Source organism: Hylobates moloch, unplaced genomic scaffold (assembly GCF_009828535.3).
Source record: "Hylobates moloch isolate HMO894 unplaced genomic scaffold, HMol_V3 SCAFFOLD_9, whole genome shotgun sequence".
Taxonomy (NCBI): domain Eukaryota; kingdom Metazoa; phylum Chordata; class Mammalia; order Primates; family Hylobatidae; genus Hylobates; species Hylobates moloch.
Window position 1 is genome coordinate 23,447,904 of NW_026652284.1, and position 15,517 is coordinate 23,463,420.

The 15,517-nt window shown below is 45.9% G+C and overlaps 1 protein-coding gene across 2 annotated transcripts; it reads right to left on the bottom strand.

Annotated features, from left to right (window-relative positions):
* Nucleotides 1-70: 70 nt before the first annotated feature.
* Nucleotides 71-8,905, bottom strand: SYF2 (SYF2 pre-mRNA splicing factor). 2 transcript variants are annotated; one of them, XM_032759362.2, is made up of 6 exons: nucleotides 8,803-8,905; nucleotides 8,463-8,570; nucleotides 5,325-5,450; nucleotides 4,452-4,569; nucleotides 3,774-3,864; nucleotides 71-1,714 (listed from the first exon to the last, which is right to left on the bottom strand). In XM_032759362.2, the coding sequence occupies exons 1-6, from the start codon at nucleotides 8,824-8,826 to the stop codon at nucleotides 1,612-1,614; spliced, it is 570 nt and encodes a 189-aa protein (XP_032615253.1). In that variant the 5' UTR covers nucleotides 8,827-8,905; the 3' UTR covers nucleotides 71-1,611. The 2 variants fall into 2 exon arrangements, with proteins under 2 accessions (XP_032615253.1, XP_032615254.1); XM_032759363.2 differs by lacking the exon at nucleotides 71-1,714 and having other exon boundaries at nucleotides 3,770-3,864; nucleotides 8,803-8,904.
* Between the last annotated feature and the right edge of the window lie 6,612 nt (nucleotides 8,906-15,517).

The following is a 15,517-nucleotide window of genomic DNA, read 5'->3' on the forward strand; positions in this document are numbered from 1 at the left end:
CATCATTCTCAGTAAACTATCGCAAGGACAAAAAACCAAACACCGCATGTTCTCACTCATAGGTGGGAATTGAACTATGAGAACTCATGGACACAGGAAGGGGAACATCACACTCCGGGGACTGTTGTGGGGTGGGGGGAGGGGGGAGGGACAGCATTAGGAGATATACCTAATGCTAAATGATGAGTTAATGGGTGCAGCAAAACAACATGGCACATGGATACATATGTAACAAACCTGCACATTGTGCACATGTACCCTAAAACCTAAAGTATAATAATAAAAAAATACAAAATAAAAATAAAAGAAGATAACTATTGGCTGGGCATGGCGGCTGTAATCCCATGCCTGTAATCCCACTACTTTTGGAGGATAAGGCCTCCCAAAAGGTCCTCTGGGAGGATCACTTGAGCCCAGGAGTTACAGACCAGGGCCTGAACAACATAGGGAGACTCCATCACTATAAAAAAAATTTTTTTTAATACATTTTCTAAAAAAGAAGATAACTATAACAATATTAAATAGGCCAGGTGCAGTGGCTCATGCCTGTAACCCCAGCACTTTGGGAGGCCAAGGCAGGTAGATCACCTGAGGCCTGGAGTTTGAGACCAGCCTGGTCAACATGGCAAAACCCTGTCTCTACTAAAAATACAAAAATTAGCCAGGAGTGGTGGTGCACGCCTGTGGTCCCATTTACTCAGGAGGCTGAGGCAAGAGAATCGCTTGAAACCGGGAGGCGGAGGTTGTGGTGAGCCAAGATCGTGACACTGCGCTCCAGCCTGGGCAACACAGTGAGACACCGTCTCAAAAAAAAAAAAAAAATTACATTAAATAATAACCACAGCTAATACTGAGTGCATAATATGTGCCAGACACTTTTTTTTTTTTTCCTGAGATAGGGTCTCGCTCTGTCGCCCAAGCTGGAGTGCAGTGATGCAATCACAGTTCACTGCACCCTCCACTTCTTGGACTCAAGTAATCCTCCTGAGTCTCCCAAGTAGCTGGAACTACAGGCACGCACCATCATGCCCAGCTAATTCCTGTATATTTTTTGTAGAGAAAGAGTTTCGCCATGTTGCCCAGGCTGTTCTCAAACTCCTGGGCTCAAGCAATCCTTCTGCCTCAGCCTCCCAAAGTGCTAGGATTATAGGCAGGAGCCACCACGCCCAGCCCAGACACTATTCTTAATACTTTTCATGTATTAACTCCTAAAATATATTTTCATTCTGCTCTACCTAATAGTCGCCTCTATCAGTATTAAGAAACACAAACCTAAGTGAGGAACATTTACTACAACATTCTTGCTTCTTCAAATCAAACAGCATTGTGGTTAAAGTAAAACCCTTGAAGAAGGATCATTTTTTTAGACCTTTCCCCTTCAATAATAACAATTCAATTTCATCAATATTCTTCATCTCCATTCCAAATCAGATATATTCAACCCATACTTGCTATCCATCCCCAAACCACTATAGACAGGTCAAAAATTAGCAAGTATAACTGTATAATTTCCATCTTTTGAATTCATTCTAAGCACGTCAGATATAGGTGCATATTCTAAGTGCATTTTGTCATGAAGTATTTACAACGTCAGGCTGCTCTACTGAATACTTACTGTTTTTCCAGATCTATGACCATCCTGTCAATTTCCTCTGTGGAAGGCACATGTGTTCCATGAAGAAGACTATTGGATGTTGGGAAAAACTCTTCTCCACTGAAAAGACAGCAAAACGAACTTACAGTAACACTATAAATGCTCCATTTTCAAATTTCAAACTAAAGCACCATACACAATAAGAAAATATACACATATATTTACTGTGAGATCCTACTTTAATTTTTTTTCTTTAAAAACATACAGGCTAGGTGCAGTGGCTCACGTCTGTAATCCCAGCACTTTGGGAGGCCAAGGCAGGCGGATCGTTTGAGGTCAGGAGTTCAGGACCAGCCTGGCCAATATGGCAATACCCTGTCTCTACTGAAAATATGAAAATTAGCCGGGCATGGTGACACACACCTGTAGTCTCAGCTACTCGGGAAGCTGAGGCAGGAGAAGCACTTGAACCCGGGAGGTGCAGGCTGCAGTGAGCCAAGATCGCCCCACTGTGCTCCAGCTTGGGTGACAAAAGTGAGACTCCATCTCAAAAAAAATTTTTTTTAATTAAAAGAATTAAAATAGGGCCGTGTGGAGGCCAGGCGCAGTGGCTCACGCCAATAATCCCAGCACTTTGGGAGGCCAAGGTGGGCACATCACCTGAGGTCAGGAGTTCAAGACCAGCCTGGCCAACATGGTGAAACCCCGTCTCTACTAAAAATACAAAAAATTAGCCAGGCGTGGTGGCGGGCACCTGTAATCTCAGCTGCTTGGCAGAAGAATCACTTGAACCCAGGAGGCGGAGGTTGCAGTGAGTCAAGATCGTGCCACTGCACTCCCACCTGGGTAACAGAGCGAGATTCTATCTCGAAAAAAATAAAAATAAAAATAAAAAATAAAAAATTACAGAATTGAAAGGAACCTAAGACATCATCTACTCCAACACCTTCACTGCACAGATCAAAGAGCCAACAGGCAGAGAGGCTCCAAGACGTATCAGAGGTCACAAAGTGGTAGGAAAGAGCTGGGATTAGAGCTGCATCCTGAGGTTATTTCCTTTTCCACTAAAACAAGCTGCCAAACTACAGCAGCCCACCACCTGTTTATGAAAAGAGGACTCATTTATGAATCCTCTGCAGCTGCTTTTGCACTGCAGCAGCACAGATGAGTAGCTGTGACAGAGACTATACGGCCCACAAAGCTGAAAATATTTACTATCTGGTCCTTCACAGAAAAAGTTCACCAACCCCAGCACTAAAGCATTCTGCCTCCTAAAATAATATCTAAGTAACTACGACAATCAGGGTGTTAACCAATCAACAACCAGTCTTAGAATGCCCAGTTAGGAAAAAAACAAAAAACAGGTGATTACTTTAATTGCTGTGAAGTAAACAATAAACAGTGCTGTGAAAACAGAGACTAGGCCTGGCACAGTGACTCACACCTGTAATCTCAACCCTGTGGGAGGCCACGGAGGGAGGATCCCTTGAGGCCAGGAGTTTGAGACGGCCTGAGCAACACAGTGAGACCCCATCTCTACAGAAAAATTAATTAGCCAGGAATCGTGGCACATGCCTGTAATCCTAGCTACTAGGGAGGCTGATGTGGGAGGATCCCTTGAGGCCACCGGTTTGAGGTTACAGTGAGTTATGACGGTGTCAATGCACTCCAGCTTAAGCAACAGAGCGAGACACTGTCTCTTAAAAAAAAAAACAACAAGGAAGGGCCAGGCGCAGTAGCTCACGCCTGTAATCCCAACACTTTGGGAGGCTGAGGTGGATGGATCACTTGAGGTCAGGAGTTCAAGACCAGCCTGGCCAACATGGTGAAACCTCATCTCAGCTAAAACTACAAAAATTAGTCGGGCATGGTGGCGGGCGCCTGTAATCCCAGCTACTCGGGAGGCTGAGGCAGAAGAATCACTTGAGCCTAGGTGGCGGAGGCTGCAGTGAGCTGGGACCACACCATTCACTGCACTCCAGCCTGGGTGACAGAGCAAGACTCCATCTCAAAGGAAAAAAAAATCCAGAAAAAATAGAGACCATCCTTAGGCAACTGTTAATAACTATATTTTAGCATTAAAGCATGTTTCTATTTATGTACATGTATATACACACACACACACACACACACACACACAAATACATCCACATCACCTCAGGTTGAAAATAGGACTTACTGTTTTTCTCTCAGTCTCTCATATGTTTCCATGTCAGGTTTGATCTGCTTGGTCAACCGATGATACTGGCGTAACTGGGCAGCAGCATAATCTAAAAATATAAAATGAGAATCAGAGATAATATATTTCCTTGTTTGGACCTTCCTATTGAGAGAAAAATCTAAATTATCACAGGTGAGTATCTTTTATCCAAAACGCTTGGAATCGGACGTGCTTCTGATTTTTTTCAGATTTTGGAATATCTTTATTATACTTAAATTCAAAATCTGAAATGCTCCAATCAGCATTTCCTTTGAGCATTATAGCACCATGTTGGCACTCAAACAGTTTTGGATTTTGCAACATTTTGGATTTCAGATTTTCATACTAGGGATACTCAATCTGTGTGAAGTAACATATGCCCATAACACTATTCTAAGCATAGCTTCTATCCTGAAGATGCTGACAAACAGACTTTGATAAATTTTATCATCAAGTATTTAAAAACCTGGCTAACTGAAGTACAGCCTTTTTTTAACTTCTCTCGTAAGAGACATATTTGTACTTTTCTTGGTCTTAAGCCTCGTCAAGAATATCCCATGAAGCACAAAAGGCACATCCTTTCTTGAAACCAGAAACAATGAAGGAAATGACTGTCTAACAGCCCAGTCAATAAAGTTCAATAAACATCAATCTCACCTGAAAATCCCAGATCAGGGTTTTTCCTCTTCTTTTTCCTCTCCCATCTTTCTGCATCTTCTGCACTGATCTCCAGCAACTTCACTTTCTCATAGTCTTCTCCTCTTGCTGCACATTCCTAAAAAGAAGAAAAAAGCTGACACCTACAATTATGATACATGCAATAATTTGATCTACTTTACATCAAGAAAGATCCAATAAATATCAACCAATACTTTAACAGTATTTTTTTAGTTGGAGTTTCACTCGCTCTGTCACCCAGGCTGGAGTGCAGTGGCGTGATCTCAGCTCACTGCAACCTCCACCTCCCAGATTCAAGGGATTCTCATGTCTCAGCTTCCCAAGTAGCAGGGACTACAGGCATATGGCCACCATGCCCGGCTAATTTTTGTATTTTTGGTAGAGATGGGGCTTTACCATGTTGGCCAGGCTGGTCTCAAATTCCTGACCTCAAATGATCTGCCAGCCTCAGCCTCCCAAAAGTGCTGGGATTACAGGCATGAGTCACTGCATCCGGCCACTTTAATAGTATTTAAAGGAAATTTGGGAATATACTACGGTATATAAGTGAGCACATGATACTTATTATCAGGTGTCAGACCTTGTTTTAAATGTTTTACATGCATTAACTCACTTAATTCATAATGAACTCAAATAATTATTCTTACAGTCCCTGTTTTATTGATGAGAAAACAGAGGTACAGAGAAGTTAAATAAACTCACCCAAGGTGTTGCAGTTGGTACTGAGCAGAGCCAGAATTTCAATTCTGGCAGCTTGGCCTAAGAGCCAGTGTATACAACCACCATGTTGTAGTGTCTTGATACAACAGAATGATTGACTAAATCACTTATGAAGATAGAATAGTTCCTAACCTTTTTCTTTTCTTCTTCCTGTAGTTCCCACTCCAAACGAGCTTTTTTGGCTTCCCAATTTGCAGGTAATTTTAGTCTTTTATCTTCTTCCACAACTTCCTGGTGATTTAATTTACGAGCTTCATTCTAAAACCATAACACAAGAAGTCTGTCAGCTAGAACATGAAAATAAATCCAGATACATCTTGCCTTCTTTGAGGAGGGTCAGGCAGGACATATTAATAAGCTGACCCCATTTTATCCTAAAAGCAATAGAGAGCCATCATAGGATTTTAAGCCAGGGAATAGCCTAATAGGGTCTACATTTTTATGCAGTCCAGAAAAAAGTGTTGAGTTGCACTGGTTTGCTGTTCCAGAGCCCTGGAGGTTAAAATCAGCTTTGCCTCTATTGAGTTGTGTGGTCCCTTTTTATTGGATCAGAACAAGGTTTTGCAATATTGGAGACCATACTATAGTGGCACTTAAGTAGACTTTATTTGGCATTAATATTAAATTAGCCAGGCACGGTGGCTCACGCCTGTAATCCTAGCACTTTGGGAGGCTGAGGCAGGTGGATCACCTGAGGTCAGAAGTTCAAGATCAAGCTGGCCAACATGGCGAAACCCCGTCTCTACTAAAAATACAAAAATTAGCCAGGCATGGTGGTGCGCACCTCTTTAATCCCAGCTACTCGGGAGGCTGAGGCAGGAGATTCACTTGAACCCAGGAGGCGGAGGTTGCAGTCAGCTGAGATTGTGCTACTGCACTACAGCCTGGGTGACAGAGCAAGACTCCATCTCAAAAAAAAAAAAAAAAAAAAAAAAAAAATTATATCACATGATGTGAAAGACACTCTTTTTTTTTTTTTGAGACAGAGTCTTACTCTGTCACCCAAGCTGGAGTACAGTGGAGCCATATCAGCTCATTTCAACTTTCGCCTCCGGAGTTCAAACAATTCTCATGCCTCAGGCTCCCGAGTAGCTGGGATTACAAGCATGTGCCACAATGCCTGGCTTATTTTTTTATATTTTTGGTAGAAACAGGGTTTTGCAGTTTGGCCAGGCTGGTCTCAAACTCCTGGCCTCAAGTGATCTGCCCGCCTCGACCTCCCAAAGTGCTGAGATTACAGGCATGTGCCACCACACCAGGCCTCAATTAACTTTTAATCCTAATTCAAGAAAAAAGCCTCAATTTGGGTTAGAGGATTTAAAACCTATCTTAATGCCTCTAATGCTTTCCAAGTTCCCCTCCTTTTAAATATTTTCACAGTTTACATTGACAAATGAAAAATGAAAGGAATTTTCCATTTGAAGTACCATTGAAGAGTCTTTTTTTTGTTGTTTTTTTTTTGGAGCTGGGGTAGCAGGGAGAAGAGTCTATTTTTAAATAAACTTAATTGCATAAAGCAAAATAAGTGTATCGTCTTAAGGAAAACTTGAGTTAGGCATTCCTTAGGTCACAAGCTGGTGGCAGTTTGTCCAGGAAGCCCTGCCTCCTAATTTCCAGACATGTGTTCCTTACACAATCACTCTAAATATTTAAGCATGTCTTTTTAATTGTTTATTAGATTAACTTTCCCTCGGCAAAGAGAGATACTCCTCCCAACTACCATCCCTAGTATATTCTTGGCCCTGGAAAAGCCCTGCAATTAAAGACACCAAGAACACACCTATGGTCAACAAAGTTGAGTCTGTTGCACACAAGAGAGCAAACCACGGGGAACCATGCGCATTTGAGTGACAGCGTGTTAGGAGGGGCTTGTTCCAGGATATGGGTTTGTATCAGGTGACTGAGCGGAGGGTTAAGGATGTGGATTGGGTACTGTCACAAAGCAGGGGCTTTCTACAATTAGGTACCTTTTTTTTTTTTTTTTTTTTTTTTGAGATGGAGTCTCGCTCTGTCGCCCAGGCTGGAGTGCAGTGGTGCAATCTCGGCTCACTGCAAGCTCCGACTCTCGGGCTCACGCCATTCTCCTGCCTCAGCCTCCCGTGTAGCTCGGACTACAGGCACCCACCAGCACGCCCGGCTAATTTTTTCTATTTTTAGTGGAGACGGGGTTTCACCGTGTTAGTCAGGATGGTCTCGATCTCCTGACCTTGTGATCCGCCCTCCTAGGCCTCCCAAAGTGCTGCGATTACAGGCGTGAGCCACCGCACCCGGCCCAGTATCTTACATTTTTATATAGGAGGCAGAAGTAACAGTGAGACTAATGCTGTATTTGGTAATAACAGTCACTGGTGTTAGCCAGAAGAAAGAAATATGTGGTCATTCTTGTGATTTGAAAAGTCTTCTTTGTTTTGTCTCACTACAACAGTCAGAGTGATGTTGGGATTTTGTGAAACCATGGCCTAGCTGTTAGGTCACTCCATGCTGAAACAGGGGCTGCTTTTCTCTTTCTCTGCTCCAACTGCAGCCAGCTATTTGCTGGACTCTTATCCCTAACACAAATTCTCTTTCTTTGAATTTGTTCCCTTTGCTTGGATATCTCTTTCTCTAACTCCTTTAGTTGTCTGGCTTTCAAACAGTAGTTTAGGTGTCACCTATTACATCAGGCACCCCCTGGAGACCCACAAACCGCATTCCTCTCTCCTCCTCTGCACTTCCAGGGCACTTAAACATCCGATTCCCTATCAACTGGCTGAACTACCACACTGTAGACTTTCAGAAGTTTGCCATTTTTTAATTTTCTTTTTATTATTTTCCCCCAGAAGTCCTAAAGAGAGATGATTATTTTCTTTTCACTCAAACAGATTCTGACAGAAAATTATATTATTTTTTAAAGTGAACCAGGTCTCTTACTGACACTAGACAAGTTTCTTCCTGCCTCTAGCTCTACATATTTCCCTAGGTAAAATGAAGAATTTGTTAGAATCACGGAGCAGGGAGGTTGTTAGTAATGGAGGCTCCCAAACCTAACCCAGATACATTAAATTGGATGTGGGTGGGAGGGGGACTGGAGTGAACAGGTATATTTTCAAATGTTCTCAGAATGATCCCAATGTGCAGCCAGGGTTGAGTATCACCGAACAGAGCTTTCCTCTCAGATGATCCTGCTCTGCTGGTCTGTCAGACGCAGTGGTGTGGCTTCCTCGTCCCCTCTACAAAAGCGCACAGGCTTGGCCAGGTGATGGATCTGAGCCGGCCTCCAAGACTACTCACCCGCATCAGGTGCAGCTCCCGGAATTTGCGCAGTCTCTGTTCGCGCTTCTGAGCGGCCAGCTCCGCCGCCGCAGCGAGAGACCCCTCTTCCGCGCTGTCCACCAGCACCTGCGGCAAGGAGAACTGGCTTCAGGCAGAGCCGGCTCAGCTTCTCCCAGGACTGCCCAGGCCGAGTCCCCGCCGGTCCCCACAGTCTGGGCCTAGGGCCTCCACCGCCGACTTGACCCCACAGGGTCTGAGCCTCCCTGAAGCGAATCTAGACTTCGCTTCCACCTCTCTCCAAGCCGCTCTCCGGAACCCTCCCCAACAAAAGCCCCAGGGTAGGGTCGGTCGAACTCACCTCGGATGCAGCGACAGCCGCCATCACCACCTTTCTCTCTTCCCACTTCCGGCAACAACATAGAGCATTTCCGGCAATCTTCAGACAACCGGGCTGATACGTAAGAAAGAGCTACCATAAGCCCCGCCCCTTCCGGGAGGCCTCCGGAAGTTGGGACTCTTTCAGCTATGAAATGTTTTGGATTGTGCAGGGTCTTGCGCAGCCGCGAAAAGTAGCCTGGGCAAGGACAGCGGGAAATAAGTCGCCAAGAAAAGGATTGGGAAGAGCTCAGAATCGGACGGCTAGGAAGAAATGACCAAAAGGAGCCTGATAGCCCCCTACTCTGGACGCTGTTCCTGGAAACCGCCTTTGCAAAGACAGTGAGAGAAATCTAACATGGCTCACTCCATCTTGCTTCTAGCCTCGCAGGCCGGCTGTCTTCGCTCATTCTTGGGCATAAACCAAGCTAACCATGGGAGAATTTATAGTTTAACTTTTAAGCAAGGATGATCATAGTCCCTCCTTTAAACAGGGCCCCTCCTTGTTCGGCGGCTGAAACTGCCTTTATAAAACTAATGAAAGACCGGGAGGTTAGGATTATGAGGGGAGAATTCTGCTAAAATGTAGTTAAACGATAACCAGCCATTGTTTCGGAGGACATCGGATGTGTAACTTCCCCAGTTATTCCTGTAGATAACGTTATCGTAGAACCTAAAAGATTGGTCTTTTGAGGCATTTTTCAGACTTTCGCATTCTGGCAACTAACTGACCCCACCCAGACTCGTGACCCATGACCCAACTGCTTCTTCTGCCCCACTCCTCCCCCAAGAGGCGGACTCAGCTGTTGAGGAGTGTAGTCCACACCCCTATGATTGCATCTCCAACCAATCAGCAGCACCCATTCCCTAGTGCCCTGCCCACACCAAACTATAAAAAGCCCTAACCTCTGAGCTGACCCTTCAGGAAAACTTGAGTGGTAACCCTTCTTCCCTGAGGCCAGCCTCAGGTTAATACAGCTCTATACTGCAGTAGCACTTCTCAGAAATTGGTTTTGTCTGCAGTAGGCAGGAAGAACCTGTAGTGCCATTCATTCCCATGAGTGGAAAGTTCTTTCCATTTAGAGCTTAGGGTGTTGTCACTTTCTCCAAGAAGCAGGTCTTGCCCTTGGCCAGGTGTGGTGGTTCATGGCTGCAGTCCCAGCACATTGCGGGGCAGAGGCGGGAGGATTGCTTGAGCCCAGGAGTTCAAGACCAGCCTGGACAACAAAGTGAGAATCAGTCTCTAAATTAAAAAATAAAAATAATTTTTTTGTTTTTTGTTTTTTTGTTTTGAAACAGAGTGTTGCACTATCACCCAGGCTGGAGTGCAGTGGCACCGATCTCGGCTCACTGCAACCTCCGCCTCCTGGGTTCAGATGATTCTCCTGCCTCAGCTTCCCAAGTAGCTGGGATTACGGGTGCCCGCCACCATGCCCAGCTAATTTTTGTATTTTTAGTAGAGACAGGGTTTCACCATGTTGGCCAGGCTGGTCTCAAACTCCTGACCTCATGATCTGCCTGCCTCAGCCTCCCAAAGTGCTGGGATTACAGGCATGAGCCACTGTGCCTGGCCATAAAAATAAATTTTTAAAAATAGAAGCAGGTCTTCCCTGACTACCCTGTCTCACTTTTAGTACTGTCATTTGACACTATTTTAATTCTCTCCAATTGCATAAGTTTTATTTTTGTCTGTTGATTTTCCATTTTTCTCATCAGCGTTATTATTGGAGAACAGCAGGGTCCACCAATCTTGTTTACTCTTACATGCTCAGTGGAGAGGCAATGCCAGAATTACTAACAGTGCTAAAGTTATTAAGATAATTCAGGCCGGGCGCGGTGGCTCACGCTTGTAATCCCAGCACTTTGGGAGGCCGAGGCGGGCGGATCACGAGGTCAGGAGATCGAGACCACGGTGAAACCCCGTCTCCACTAAAAATACAAAAAAATTAGCCGGGCGTGGTGGCGGGCGCCTGTAGTCCCAGCTACTCGGAGAGGCTGAGGCAGGAGGATGGCGTGAACCCGGGAGGCGGAGCTTGCAGTGAGCTGAGATTGTGCCACCGCACTCCAGCCTGGGCGACAGCGAGACTCCGTCTCAAAAAAAAAACAAAACAAAAAAAAAACTACTCTCCATTGGTCTCCATGTTCTGTGTCCCTGAGTGCTAGCCTGAATGGACTGCATCAGTAAACTCTCTTGCCCTCTACCTTCTTGGGTCCTACCAATGCATAGTACCTACATAAGATCAGAGGTTTGGAAGAAATGAGGTCAAGGTATTTATTCCCTGGCTAGATTATGGATTTGGTATATTTCCGTAGTCACCGCTTCTGTCTGAAGACTATCTTCTATCCCTCCTGTCTCAGCCTCCCGAGTAGCGGGGACTACGGGCACCTGCCAACATGCCCGGCTAATTTTTGTATTTTTAGTAGGGAGAGTTTCACCTTGTTGATCAGGCTGGTCTCAAACACCTGACCTCAGGTGATCCACCCGCCTTGGTCTCCTGAAGTGTTGGGATTACAGGCGTGAGCCACCGCGTCCCGCCTAACCCTATACTTTCTGGATTCCCATTGCTGCTCCCTTCTTTTGCCTCTTTTGGGATAGTAGTAGTGATGGATCCCCCCATTGCTAGCCCTGGTATGCTTCACTCTTTGGTTGGTTTTTCTTACCCAGTCTACAACTTTATAAACAACCCCTTGATTAAGCTCTCCTTAATTACTTAGCACATGTAAGCCTAGTAACATAACTTTCAAAACCTGTAATTCTGATAAGTGATCTTACTGAAAATAATTTTATAATTGACCTTATTTTTAAAAGACAGGGTCTCATTCTGTTATTTAGGCTGGTTTCGAACTCCCAGCCTCAAGTGATCCTCCATCCTCAGACTCTTCCTCTGAGTAGCTGGGATTACAGGCATGAGCCACCATGCCTGGTTTATAATTGACATTTTTATATTCTTAAAGAATGTAAATACCTGTAATATTGCTCTATCAAATAATCTATAACATAGAAAAAATTCCTGTTACTCTGCTATATTTGCTTTTTTTTTTTTTTTTTTGAGACAAGGTCTTGCTCTGTTGGCTAGGCTGGAGGGCAGTGGCGCAATCTTGGCTCACTGCAACCTCTGCCTCCTGGAGGATACTCCCACCTCAGCCTCCCGAGTAGCTGCGACTACAGGCACCTGCAACTATGTCCGGCTAATACTTCAATTTTGAGGGGGTGGCAGGGTCAGAGGTAGAGACAGGGTCTTGCTCTGTTGCCCAGGCTGGCCTTGAACTCCTGGGCTCAGGTAATCCTCCCACCTCAGCCTCCCAAAGTGCTGGGATTACAGGAGTAAGCCACAGTGCCTGGTCAAATATTTGCTATTTTAATAGAGGTTAAGAAATGTCTCATTTAAATTAACTATCCATTAGGCCGGGCTCAGTGGCTCATGCCTGTAATCCCAGCACTTTGTAAAGCCTAGGCGGGCGGATCACTTGAGGTCAGGAATTCCAGGCCAGCCTGACCAACATGGTGAAACCCCGTCTCTACTAAAAATACAAAATTTAGCCGGGCGTGGTGGCGGGCGCCTGTAATTCTAGCTACTCAGGAGGCTGAGACAGGAGAATCACTTGAACCCAGGCAGCAGAGGTTGCCGTGAGCTGAGATCGCGCCACTGCACTCCAACCTGGGCGACAGAGCGAGATCCGTTCAAAATTTGGGGTTCAAAAAAAACCCAAATTAACTACATTAAACAATTCCACACTTAATTACATTTATGTAAGTGCTGCAAAGAAGAAAATGTAAAAATGTATGAAGAGCTGTAACAGGGGAAACTGACTTTTAAAGTGGTAAGCTGGCTTCCCTAAAGAAAGGCATTTAAGGAAATCTGAGGAAGGAGGGGGATACGCCTGCCTTCAGGTTTTTGTTTTTGAGATAGGGTCTCACTGTCACCCAGGTTGAGATCATAGCTCACTGCATCCTCGCGTCTCCAGCACAGGTCCAGGTTTCTCCACCCAATGCGCCTGCGCACAGGCCTAGCCCAATCGGACACAGCCCAGGACTGCCAGGGGCGGGGATTGCTTGGGTTCCCCAGGAAAGGCCGGATTACGTCCGGAAAAGTGAGGCTCCGGGGCCGCCGAAAGTGAGGCCCGGGGTTCCAGTTAATTGTTACCGGAAGTGGGGGGAAGCGTTGCCAGGGGAGGGCGGAGACTGTGGCTGAGACGTTGGGTGACAGGCCCTTCCCTGGGGGTATCGAGGTAGGGAGGTTTGTGGCTACGTCTGTCCTAGAGAAGGAGGCGATGCCGGGGGAGAGGGAGGAGCAGACATTGGGACTGGGTCGCCAGCCGAGGGCCTCGGAAGCTAAGCCACCTGGTCTGAAGACGCTTCTCCTCACGGAGCCCAGAAGCGCGAACGGAGACTGCGCAAATCCCGGGCGCTGCGCCGGAAACGGATGCATAGTGTCGGACACCAGCTCAGACCTGCCGCCTGGCCAGGTCCGTGCGCGTTTGTAGTTTGTAAAGAAATGTTCTAATGTGTGTATTTCCACGTTTATCTGTATATTATTCACTTGGGTTGTCTTCTGTTTGTGTTTAACGTGAAGCCTAGAGTTGACCTTGGGAGCTTCAGAGGCAGGGTGCTAATTTTTCTTGCAAGCTATGTAGGCAGTGAAAAGAATGTGACAATGGCTACAGGAAATTCACCCTAGTCCCTCCTCTTCCCCAGAAGTGGTCACAATTACAGATGCTTTCCTGTTCCATGCTCTATTGCACAGCCCAGGTGCATTTATGGGAACAAAACCGTAGAGATGGAGACTGATCTCTAATAAGATTCTGTAAAATGCCATCCTTCAAAAACCAAATATCCTTGTAAGAAAGTTAAGACATTTGGTCAAACTATTATTTTAGGCCAGGCACAGTGACTCACGCCTGTAATGCCTACACTTTGGGGGCGCCGAAGCAGGAGGATTGCTTGAAGCCAGAAGTTCAAGACCAGCCTAGAGTAACAGAAATCCCACTCATCTTTACCCCCAAAAAATTAACCAGGTGCGGTGGCATAAGCCTGTATGGTACAGACTGTGGCAGGAGGATTGCCTGAGCCCTGGAGTTCAAGGTTGCAGCAAGCTGTGACTGACTGCACTACAGCCTGGGTGATGGACCAAGAAACCCCTTCTCTAAAAAAATAACAGTCGGCCGGGCGCGGTGGCTCACGCTTGTAATCCCAGCACTTTGGGAGGCCGAGGCGGGCGGATCACGAGGTCAGGAGATCGAGACCACGGTGAAACCCCATCTCTACTAAAAATACAAAAAAATTAGACGGGCATGGTGGCGGGCGCCTGTAGTCCCAGCTACTCGGAGAGGCTGAGGCAGAATGGTGTGAACCCGGGAGGTGGAGCTTGCAGTGAGCCGAGATTGCGCCACTGCACTCCAGCCTGGGCAACAGAGCGAGACTCCGTCTCAAAAAAAAAAAAAAAATGAGTATCTATAAAAATCAGTCTACTTACTTAGAACAGCTGTCTAGATTGTCCAGTTCATAAAGTTTAATACCCACTTAAAACTTTATGTGCTTAAGGGTCAGGCGCGGTGGCTCACACCTGTGATCTCAGCACTCTGGGAGGCCGAGGCTGGTGGATCACCTAAAGTCGGGAGTTCCAGACCAGCCTAACCAACATGGACAAACCCCATCTCCACTAAAGATACAAGCCTGTAATCCCAGCTACTCGGGAGGCTGAGGCAGGATAATCGCTTGAACCTGGGAGGTGGAGGTTGCGATGAGCCAGGATTGTGCCACTGTACCGCAGCCCTGGCAACAAGAGCAAAACTCCGTCTCAAAAAAAAAAAAAAAAATTACGTGCTTCATAAAGATCCTTCCCAGCTGGGTGCAGTGGTTCACACCTGTAATCCCAGCACTTTGGAAGGCTGAGGGTGGATCACCTGAGGTCAGGCGTTCTAGACCAGCTGGGCCAAGATAGCAAAACCCCGTCTCTACTAAAAATACAAAAATTAGCTGGGTATGGTGGCACGCGCCTGTAGTCCCAGCTACTCAGCAGGCTGAGGCAGGAAAATCACTTGAACCCAGGAGGTGGAGGTTGCAGTGAGCGGAGACTGTGCCACTGCACTCCAGCCTGGGTGACAGTGAGAGACTCGGTCTCCAGAAAAAAATCCTTCCCAGTTACAGTAGCACCAATAAATTTCAAATTAAGAGTTTATTTAGAATACTTTGGCCGGGTGCAGTGGCTCACACCTGTAACCCAGCTCTTTGGGAGGCCAAGGTGGGCGGATTACAAGGTCAGGAGACCGAGACCATCCTAACACGTTGAAACCCCATCTCTACTAAAAATACAAAAAAAATTAGCCAGGTGTGGTGGCGGGCGCCTGTAGTCCCAGCTACTCGGGAGGCTGAGGCAGGAGAATGGCGTGAACCCGGGAGGCAAAGCTTGCAGTGATCCCAGATTGCACCACTGTACTCCGTCTCCAAAAAAAAAAAAAAAAAAGAAAAGCATAACAATTTTAACTATACCTCGGATTTTACAGCTTAATGAGGGATTCCATTTCTCCTCTTTCTGGCTTACTTTCTTGCCTTGAAGCCCAGTATTCCATAAATTTTTTAGGGCAATTTTTCAAGTTGAAGTATTGACCTCAATTGGGAATACTGTTAAAATTCAGTTTCTAATTCAGCAGGTCTAGGGTAGGGACTTGAGATTCAGCATTTCTCAAAATCCCAGGTA

Excerpts from the sequence above, each read along its gene's own strand:
- SYF2 (XM_032759362.2), bottom strand. The coding sequence starts at position 8,826 with ATGGCGGCTGTCGCTGCATCCGAG. Across the intron at positions 8,571-8,802 it reads CGGCTGTCGCTGCATCCGAG|GTGCTGGTGGACAGCGCGGA; the intron begins GTGAGTTCGACC and ends TCCTTGCCGCAG. Across the intron at positions 3,865-4,451 it reads CCCTGATCTGGGATTTTCAG|ATTATGCTGCTGCCCAGTTA; the intron begins GTGAGATTGATG and ends TTATATTTTTAG.